At 41.5% G+C, this 11,077-nt stretch overlaps 1 protein-coding gene across 1 annotated transcript; it reads left to right on the top strand.

Annotated features, from left to right (window-relative positions):
- Positions 1-1,158: 1,158 nt before the first annotated feature.
- On the top strand, positions 1,159-8,947 carry klf4 (Kruppel like factor 4). Its single transcript, XM_071349835.1, has 5 exons — positions 1,159-1,450; positions 1,593-1,707; positions 4,432-5,242; positions 5,380-5,547; positions 6,403-8,947. The coding sequence occupies exons 1-5, from the start codon at positions 1,446-1,448 to the stop codon at positions 6,576-6,578; spliced, it is 1,275 nt and encodes a 424-aa protein (XP_071205936.1). The 5' UTR covers positions 1,159-1,445; the 3' UTR covers positions 6,579-8,947.
- The last annotated feature ends 2,130 nt before the right edge of the window (positions 8,948-11,077 follow it).

Raw genomic sequence — 11,077 nt, 5'->3', positions numbered from 1 at the left:
AGGTTGGTAGGCTATTTATTGAACTTGTTTGACGCACAGGAATTATAACAATGGTAGGCAAATAAAAATATTAAAACGCCATTGGTAAAGAGATTGCATAGCAGCATGTAGCCTAAAATGTTACTTTGAATTTTGTAATCATATGTTTTTTTGTTGTGTATTCCTGCAACACAACACATACTATTTATCCATTGCTCATTCATTAGCTAAGTATGCTCAAATGTAAATAGACCAGTAGCCTAGACAGTTTGGGTAGGCTGCAGTATTGCTATGACTGAGATAGAGGCGTGACATCATAGCCTATTTCATCTCAGAGCCTATACCAAGACAGGCGATAGAAACACAATCATCTATTCAAAAATGCAATATTGAACAACAATTCGCATTTCGTATGTGGGCTGTAGCGTTTACTTTTAAATTGTTTGAAAAGACAATCAATCATGTAAAATGTGAAGTTAGTGTCCTGCAAAATATTAAAACCTTCTGCCCACACCTCTACAGAAATGTGATCAACTTTCTTTTAGAAATGGACATGGCCCAGTTCCAACATTTCCAAATTATAATGCAAATGAGGGTGTTTTTGTTACCATAAAAGGTGAATGGAGGGCGTTTTCCAGGCAGGATTGTATAATAGGCCAACAATATGTTTCTGATTTATCAATGAACATTTTTGCCACACGCAAATCCTAGAATCTCCAGGTACGCCAGAATGTAGTAAGACATTTACACTTGGTTGATAAATGAGGACCCTGAACACTTGTTGTGTTTTCTGTAGGAGCTACAATATCTCGTAAATTAGTGCAACTACAAGTCATTATTCCCATACTAGCCTGCTGTGAAACCTATAGGCGATCCCTTAGAACTGAGTTGATCCGGTTCCCCCACATTAGCTCTGGATAAAAAGCTAACGGCTGTGTGAGGGCCTCCCTGTTGCTATCGCTCTGTTTGCATGGATATAAACAGGAGACAGCGCAGAGTTTTTTTCCTTCCTTCTTCAGCCCTGCAAGCTTGTGCTATCGTCATGAACTGCACCTTATTTTTTTCTACCTAACCAGCGGGGAGTGTTGTTTCTGTCCTGCCTGTCTGTTGCTCAGCAACACGAAGGCGTGTCCACTGGCGATGATTTAAGAAGTCTCTCACTGTCACTTTTGTAGGTTCAGTCTGTACTCCGGTCCCTGCATGGCAGCGGGATTGCTAGGGAGACGAGGGAATCCCCGGGTGTCGCCTCACTCCTGATCAATTTGCATCAGCGGTTCCATGCTTGGTTGTCTGTCTCAGTCTGCCTGTTCCATTCGCTGCGTCCACAAGCATGGCTTGGAGTGAAGTGTAGCGCAACATCATCTCGGATTGTCAACCGGTGTAAAATAGGCTACGTAACCCATGCTGAAACAACCCGTGTATTTGACAGAATAAATTCATCAGAAGAACCACGTATATTTTCATTAATGAGGTGCGGGCTTTTTTTTTGTTTAACAGAGCAGCATTTTGGATTGCCAATGCCATTATAAAGTGCGCTTGGATCCTAATAGGCTTTTCCTTATTTTGGAAGAAAACGATAAGGATTGACATTTACATATTTTTTGTGTATGCAGGCAACCACCAAGTGACTTCGATAACATGGCATTGAGCGGGACGCTTTTGCCATCCATATCCACATTTGCAAGCGGTCCGACTGTCAAGAATAAATCCACGGGACATGCGAATTTGGTGAGTATGGTCAATCATAGCAATTTTTTTTTTATCTCAACAGTCTGGGTTATAGGCTTTAGGAAATTCCGAATATTTAATGGTAGGTCAGGTCATAATCGGCTTTATTTATGTATTTCTATGGACATTGGTTTAATTTCTTGACATTATGTCATTGCTCGTAGTTATTCGTGTTGCTACATTTTATCATTGCCGCACTCTAGCACACCGCACCGCTGTAGGGGCGTGAACCAGCCGGGATACCAGTATAATTTTCAGCGTGGTCACTGACTGAATGGATGGTAGTCTACTATAAGGATTTAGCTATAATTTACAGCATATACCCAGCAGTGGCATCCTGTATTGCTTTACTGTGCCCTGAACCTTGGTCACTATTCTAGCCGGCTACCACCTGGTACTATACCCTGCACATTAGAGACTGCTGCCCTATGTCGGCTACATCGAGTCATTGAATACTGGTCACTTTAATTATGTTTACATAGTGTTTACCCACTTTATGTGTATATACTGTATTCTAGCCATGGCTCATCCTACATAACTACAGCTGTACACACCTATTCTATTCATATACTTTGCATACTGTCGTTACACACCATTATATAGTATGTAGGATATATATAGTTACATACATTATATGTATATATCAGTGGCGGTTGGTGCAGTTTAAGATGAGGGAGGATTATTCATTTTTTTATGAGCCTTATTTCTGTTACAGCATATTGGATGACAGTCATTCATATTCCATTCGATAGGTTTAGGCTACTACATGACTCTCAAATTTTCCCTGTACCCATCATGAGGTTGCTACAACCTAGCCTATGAATGAAAGTTTACAACGTAGGTGCACACGTCAGGAGACAGACAGTGACACATTCAATACCGACGTGCACACTCTTGCCTGCATCTAGCTGATCTAGGGTGTAATCATTAGCCCAAAAGTTGCAAATTAGAGCTTCTATTGGACAAATTCAGATATCTTTCTCCCCGTTTTGTACCATTTGCTTCTGTTTAAGAAACATTTTTCCCCCGAATCGTCGGAATGAATACACCCCTGATCACACACAAACACAGTTAACTTTCATAGCAGCCACATAAAAACAGCGTGATCACTTTGCTCGTTGTACAGTATAATTCCTTCTCGCAACTATTTACACGCTCTCCTCCTCTCACCTTTTCCCTTCGCTTGTGGACTTCAGTGCACAACACATCAGCTGTCTATGACCAGGCAAAAAACCTTTCCAAGAAACCTTCATATCATGACTGCTAACTGCTACACACAGCCTACATTGTTGTCATGTCATAGTCAACATAGCTACTAGACCTAACGCATTAGTAAACCCGCTACAGTCATGCAGTACTGTGTACAGTCAGAAAGCAGTTTAGCAGTTACACCAGCGGGCCCCAGTGGCAATACATGAATAGAACCAAAAGCGTACCTTCACTTGGAAAAGTTCTAGTGTTGGATAGACAGAGCCAGCTAGCTAACATAGCATCCCTTTCTGTTTGAGCCGGGTGTTTGAGTAGACTAAACTAGCTAGCTGCATTTGTTAGCTAAGTGAAAGTGAAAGTTTAAAAATCTCTCTCTCTCTCTTGCTTCTCCTTAATTTGTTCAAAACTGTTCAACTACTGTCTTTCTCTCTCTTTGAGTCAACTAGTCACCATATTTTATGCACTCCAGTGCTAGCTAGCTGTAGCTTATGCTTTAAGTCATTCCATGCTGCAAGAGCTTTGATAGGTTGGGGGAATTATGAATTTGTCATAATTGCTGTGTAAATCTATGGAAGGGGGTGAGAACCATGAGCCGCCTAGGATTTGTATTGAAGTCAATCTACCCAGAGGAGGACAGAAGCTAGCTGTCCTCCGGCTACACCATGGTGCTGCTGAGGCTACTGTAGACCTTCATTGCAGAACAGTGCGTTTTAATAAATTATTTGGTGACATGTGAATATATGTGACAAAAAAATATTACGTTTTTAATGTTGCACTACAAAAAAAATGAACTGTGGAGGATGGTCTTCCTCTTCCTCCTCCGAGGAGTCTCCACTGGATATATTTATATTCTGGTCACTGACATTGCTTGTTCTGATAATTCTTCATTTCTTTCTTTCTTAATGATTATTTTTGTGGGATTATGTGTGGATGGTGTTTTTTTAATGTTTTATTTACTGCTAGGTATTACTGCGCTGTTGACGCTAGAAACACAAGCATTTTTCTGCACCTGCGATAGCATCTGCGAATCTGTGTACACGACCAATAAACTATGATTTGATTTGAATTGATTTAGACTGTTGGTTTATCTATTGCCAATAATGTGTATAGAATAGCCTACCAAATGTGAGTTGTTCTCAATGAGAAGCTTATCCAGATCTCTTGTGTTATAGCATCCTAATAAACTGGAACTAATCCATACATGTCTGGGATTATTGTACATGTCTGGGATTACACAAGCGTATTTGAGACACAATGATAGATATGACCACGAATCACTTTCCCATTTCAGTTAGACAGAAGAAGAAATTCATCGACAGGTACTTACATTTGGCAATGAAATGTTTTGACCACGGACACACAGTCTGGGTGAGCAGATTCACCTCAGCCAGTCTCTCGATGATTTAGCACCATTATATCAGGCAGTCTTCAGCATTATGCTCATGGATTAGCTATGACCTCAGCTCTCTTTCTGTACTCATACTGATTTCAATGTGTGTTTCTCGTCTTCCCTAGAGATGGAAGGAGGAGCTGTCCCACCTGAAGAGGAGCGGCTGTTCTGACCAGGACGTCTCCACTGGAATGGCCAAGAAAGAACCTGAAGAGCTGGATCTATTGGACTATGACTTCATCCTGTCCAACACTATGCTACAACAGCAGCAGCAGGCTGAGGCTATGGCAACGAGTGGGTCCCAGAACCTGTCCCCTTCCCCGGGATCCTACTCCTCCTACCAGCTCCCCTCTCCCCAGGACTCTGCTCACAGTGACATGCTGTACACTATCCCTGACATCAACGACGTGTCCCCCTCTGGGGGGTTCGTGGCGGAGCTGATGAGACCTGAACTGGACACGGCGTACCTCCATCCCACCAGCCTGCATGGCAAGTTTGTGGTGAAGTCCACCATGGATATGGCAGAGGTTGACCACAGCATTAATGTGAGTAGTAAAGCTGGTGTGGGCGCCGCCACGGACCCCTCCTCCTCGTTGCCCTTTATTTGCCATAGGATAAAGCAGGAGAACCCCAGCACGTGCACCATCACCCGGCCCATGGACCTCCAACTAGGGGTGGTGAACTCACACTCCCAGCCCAGGGCTGGTCAGAGGCCCCGCCTCGACCCCCACGGCTTCCCCCCAGGGGGGCGCCCTATGACTGCCAGCCGATCAGCCTCATCTCTGTCTCCGGACCACACACTGGCCAGGGACCACCACCCCTCCAGCCAGGTGTTAACCCACGCCCAAATCCCGCTGCCCGGTCCGGGCTACCACCACACCTCTCCGACAGGCTACTCTCCCTTCCCACAGCAGCATGGGTCTCTACAGTACCAAGGTCAGTTCAACTTCAATCTAAGTCTTTTTGACCGAGAGCCTTTTTTTACACAACATATCCGAATTTTCTGGTGCCTGACTCTTAGGAAAACATTGAGGTGATGATGCTCATCACTTCGCCCTCCTCTCTCCTCCTAGAGCTCATGTCCCCCGGTGGCGACAGTCTACCAGAGGAGCCCAAACCCAAACGCGGCCGGCGCTCATGGCCTAGGAAGAGAATTGCCACACACACGTGTGACTATGCCGGCTGTGGAAAAACCTATACCAAGAGCTCTCACCTCAAGGCACATCACCGAACACACACAGGTTGGTACACATGTTGGATTTCTCATTGGGAAAAAACGCAATTTCAAACGTTTTTTTGATGTCAGGAGGATTTTTAGATTTTTAATTCTTATTGCATCGCTTGGTTATGAGTTTCATTACTGTAGTTTATGGTTTATGAAATGGTAGGCCTTTAGTGATTCACAGCAGGAAACTTTAACATTAAGTTTATACTGGATTAATATTAACTTTACTTTCAATTTTGTATTCATTTGGTAATGATTTGGTATGGAGACAGTCTGTAGAATGGAGACACATTTAATGGCTGGAATAATCCATTTAATTTGTTGAAATGGAACCATTTGTAACAGGCAGCAATGTGACCCTTGTGTGTTTACTGCACTATAGAGCTACTATATGACAGGATGATTTTACTTATTCATGCGTTCATTCATTCTTTATTCAGTAACGCCAGTTAATGTCCCTCAGCAGTACGCTTTATGTTCACCTATAACTCTTACCTTCCCTGCTACCTACCCCTATGCTACTTGGCCCTGGCATAACGGCTGTTGTATTACTAGCAGTAAATTACTCTACTCTACATCATGGTAAAATAGAGTAAAAAGAGAGAACAGCAGCCCAGTTGGCAGGTGTCATGAACAGGCATTTAAACAGCAGCAGGTTTATACTGACTGTAGGCTGATTAGTTTAACCTCCATGCGCTGCAGGACAGGACCAACCTCTATCTGTGTTGAGGAGAGGAGAGTTTGGTCTGTTTTAACTCCGGGGTCAACAAACAAAATTCTAACGGCCGTGTTTGTGTCTCTCTCTCTCTCTCTCTCTGTGTGTGTGTGTGCGTGCCTGTGTGCGCACGTGCATGTGTTGTGTCATTATTAGGAGAGAAGCCTTATCACTGTGACTGGGTGGGCTGCGGCTGGAAGTTTGCCCGTTCGGATGAGCTCACACGGCACTACAGGAAACACACCGGGCATCGCCCCTTCCAGTGTGCCAAGTGTGACAGGGCCTTCTCAAGGTCTGACCACCTGGCTCTACACATGAAGAGACACCTATGAGACAGGGCCTTCTCAAGGTCTGACCACCTGGCTCTACACATGAAGAGACACCTATGAGACAGGGCCTTCTCAAGGTCTGACCACCTGGCTCTACACATGAAGAGACACCTATGAGACAGGGCCTTCTCAAGGTCTGACCACCTGGCTCTACACATGAAGAGACACCTATGAGACAGGGCCTTCTCAAGGTCTGACCACCTGGCTCTACACATGAAGAGACACCTATGAGACAGGGCCTTCTCAAGGTCCGACCACCTGGCACTACACATGAAGAGACACCTATGAGACAGGGCCTTCTCAAGGTCCGACCACCTGGCACTACACATGAAGAGACACCTATGAGACAGGGCCTTCTCAAGGTCCGACCACCTGGCTCTACACATGAAGAGACACCTATGAGACAGGGCCTTCTCAAGGTCCGACCACCCGGCACTACACATGAAGAGACACCTACGGACTCACTGGACGCCACCGAGACCAAGACTTAAAGACTAAAGATATTATTACAGAGACCGACCTGAACTTGTAACTTTGAAAACCAAACATTGCCTTCTAGCCATTGTCAAAGCATCAAGACAAGCCGTGTGATTCACGGCAAAGAGTGTTCCACTCGCTAGGTTCAAACCCTATGACTAAAGACTGTTCTTTGTCCATCTATTAGTGATCAGCGATTAACCAAAATGGTGGTTATTTTTCGTTTTTTTAAACATTCTAATTGCTCAATGCACACATTGCACAGTTTCTCTCGAGAATAAATCAGATCAAGCCCAAACTACGTGATGTAGTAGGGAGTTGTAGTTTCCAACAGGACAATATTCTGCATAGTTTAGCGCAGAAAACGTGGCCATTAACTACAATGACCACAATCTATTGCGCGCCTACTTGTCCGGTCTGTGTGTTTCTTTTACGCCTGTCACGTTAGGTGTGGGGGGCAGACACGGAAAGAGAAAGAAGAGACGGAAGAATATGCGATGGAGAGGGATAGAGAGCAATTGCTTCTCTACCTGAAAAGACATGATCTAAGTCAGGGGTGTCAAACTCATTCCATTGAGGGTAGTGTCTGCTGATTTTTGGTTTTGCCTTTCACTTCAGACCTAAACAACCAGGTGAGGGAGTTCCTTACTAATCAGTGACCTTAATTCATCAATCAAACACAAGGGAGGAGCGAAAACCCGCAGTCACTCTGCCCTCAGTAGAATGAGTTTGACACGTGATCTAAGTCATTGGTAGTTGGTATTCAGCAGTCATGAAATAATGCCTCGTTGAGTTTAAATAACTATAACAATAGTGATTTTGACAGACGGAATAGGCAGCAGCTCTATAGAGATGAGATCATGACTTGGAATGAAGTAATAAAGTCATCAACAACGAAACAAATATGAAATTCACAGCAACTAAAATATTTTATTAAAGTAGAGTGAACAAATTATGGTTAATACGTGATAAAAAAAAGTAATGGGCAGTCACTGCTATCATGAGACTTTTTTTAATAGTTTTATTCAACCCACATAATTCATAACATAAAAAAGAAACAATCAAAACCAAAATCGAAAACCTTAATTATAAAAAAAAATGTTTTTAACCCGAAACCGAACTGACCTCAAATAGCACTAATTGCTCAGCACTACCATAAATGGGATCGTGATATGACGTTTTGACAAGAGCCCTCGGAACAACCTCCTTTGTGGGACAAAACTGGAATTGACCATCTAGGCTATTTATCGACAAAACTTGGAGGACCAGGTGCTGACGTATGACTGGAAATGTATTAGTTATCAGGGAAACAAGACTCGGACAGACAGAACACATCCTAAGAGGCCTTCGATCCATTCTATCAGCCAAGTTGTTTGTCAAATTCATACTGTTCAACATACCGTATTAGACATTTATATTTATATTACTCTTCCAAGCCATTCATTACAGGTACAAATTAATTGATATGTTACAGGAAAGTGCTCAAAGACTATTAAGTGTATTTAAAGGTACCAAAGATTTTATTTGAAAGAAAACAGATAAAAAAAAGAGTATCAAGTATCACATGGTTGTCCGTGAGTTTCTTGTCTGTGAGTTTCTTGTCTGTGAGTATCTTGTCTGTGAGTTTCTTGTCTGTGAGTTTTTCTTCTTCCGCAATTGGACTTCAATCAGGTGAGTACTTTGCTCCTCAATGGTGATGGCAATCTTTCAATGCACTGTGGTCGCAAAGTGCAATGATGCTACGTGAGACATTCATATCATCTTTCAAAACTCTGAACAATGTTTTTGTTCATGTAATATAATCTGAAGTTTTGTACATTTGTAAAGAAAATGCTTTTTAAAACCGCTTCAAATGTTTTGTACAACATAAAGAATAAAAATGTATTTAAAATGAACTTTGTATGTACTGATCACTGCTGTTTTGATAGCACTGTTATGTAAATTATTCCATACTCGTATTAACCTGTAAAATGTTTTGATAAATGTATTTGGTAAATGTACCTCAACCATGTAAATCAAAATGAAGCAACATCAGTATCTAATTTTATTAAGCTATATAGTTTGACTATCTATTTACGTAAGTCATAGCACATTTAAATAGTAATAATGCTTAAAATCTTACTTAAGATGCTTAATAATGCTCATCTCCTTTTCTAAAGCTATATAATACAAGTGTACGCGCTTCATAATCATTGCAAGCATCCAAGTTGTGGAGTTTCTGTTCACTAGCAATTTCAACAAACTCTTTGAAGTAGTGTAGTGTAGCATAAATATCTTACATAAAATAGTTATTAAACTAGTTATACATAAATAGTTATCAAGTTAGGCGTCCCCATTTACCTAGTAAAATGAATTATAAATGAATTCATACAATCCCTTTAACATGGTTATTGTCTGTGGTTTCCGGACTCCTACCTGTCACTAGGGGACCTGATCCTAGATCAGCACTCCTTCTCTGAGATGCTTTATGAATACGGGCCCAGGAGGAGATATGTTCGACAACAAGTTTTGCATTTGTAAGTTATGTGCAGTTATCTGCAGGCCGGCTAACATGAATTCATTATGATCATTATCGTATCATTTCCACTACATCTTTCATTTTCCAATTAACATGGTTTTATTTTTTATTTTTTTATGGATCTGAACTTGTACCTTAAATACATGGCGTGTTCTATCGGTTCTATTGCTGTTAGGCTGTTCTTTAGGTTATTATCACTCAACATTTTAGCTCCCAGTTTGTTGTACTGGTACTTTTACTCAAACTGTCATTACTGACCTAAGGGGGGAACCCCCTACCCACTCCCTACACAAAAGGTGCTATCTACAACCTAAAAGGGTTCTTCAGCTGTCCCCATAGGATAACCCTTTGAAGAACCCTTGTTGGTTCCAGGTTGAACCCTTTTGGTTCCAAGTAGAACGGTTTTGGGTTCCATGTAGAACCCTTTCCACAGAGGGTTCTACATGAAACCCAAAATGGTTCTACCTGGAACCAAAAAGGGTTTTACCAGGAACCAAAAAGGGGTTTTACCTGGAACCAAAAAGGGTTCTCCTATGGGGACAGCTGAAGAACCCTTATGGAACCCTTTCTTTATAAGAGTGTAGGCAAAACCCACGATAACCTATTTCATAGATTTGTCTATGCTCAATAGAATTTTTTTTAAATTTAGTGAAAAAAAGGTTTTATTTATTTATTTAACCTTGATTTATACAGGCTTTTCTCATTGAGATAACCTGGTCCAATAGCAGCAGGGGGAACAAAGTTTCAGACCAAACAACTTACATACACTAACACAACATTAAACAAAACTATAGACACACATACAGTGCAACAATTACATATTACGTAAAAAAAAAAAAAAACATGAATGTCTTGACTAAAAACAGCTGTCCAAAAGACAATTATACTCTTCTATGATATTTACATCGATCAAGTGTTTAAACTCCACCAACGAGACGAGATCATCAAATGTTTTAATGTTCAGGAGAGAATTCCAGGACCACAGAGCTGAGTAACTAAAACTATTTCTACCGTGACCTGTTCTAATTCATTGGTACTGTTAAAAGCAACTGAGAATGGGACCGTAATAGATATTACGAGTGTGCAAAGCTGTCATCAAGGCAAAGGGTGGCTACTTTGAAGAATATCGAATCTAAAATATATTTTGATTTAACACTTTTTTGGTTACTACATGATTCCATATTTGTTATTTCATAGTTTGGATGTCTTCACTATTATTCTACAATGTAGAAAACAGTACAAATAAAGAAAAACCCTTGAATTGAGTAGGTGTGTCCAAACTTTTGACTGGCACTGTATTATAGATCCTAACTTTCTTATAAATCAGTTATGAGTGAAGGTACCTGTGTTTTAAAGATGCAGTACATACTGTACGTTACTATATAGGAGTGGTTGGTGACTCATCCGTGTCTCCCTCCTCTGATAATTATGTTTCTGTACCTCCACACCCCTCTTTGTTATTGGCAGTTAGTTAGTCAATACTTGACCTACATACCAGGGAGGTTAA

This window comes from Salvelinus alpinus, chromosome 18 (assembly GCF_045679555.1).
Source record: "Salvelinus alpinus chromosome 18, SLU_Salpinus.1, whole genome shotgun sequence".
NCBI classification, from domain to species: domain Eukaryota; kingdom Metazoa; phylum Chordata; class Actinopteri; order Salmoniformes; family Salmonidae; genus Salvelinus; species Salvelinus alpinus.
This window is presented reverse-complemented; position numbering and strand designations above follow the sequence as displayed.

What these genes read in the sequence shown, in the direction of transcription:
- klf4 (XM_071349835.1), top strand. An exon ending in TGGGTCTCTACAGTACCAAG is followed by an intron (nt 5,243 to 5,379) that starts GTCAGTTCAACT and finishes CTCTCCTCCTAG; the next exon opens with AGCTCATGTCCCCCGGTGGC. An exon ending in ACATCACCGAACACACACAG is followed by an intron (nt 5,548 to 6,402) that starts GTTGGTACACAT and finishes TGTCATTATTAG; the next exon opens with GAGAGAAGCCTTATCACTGT.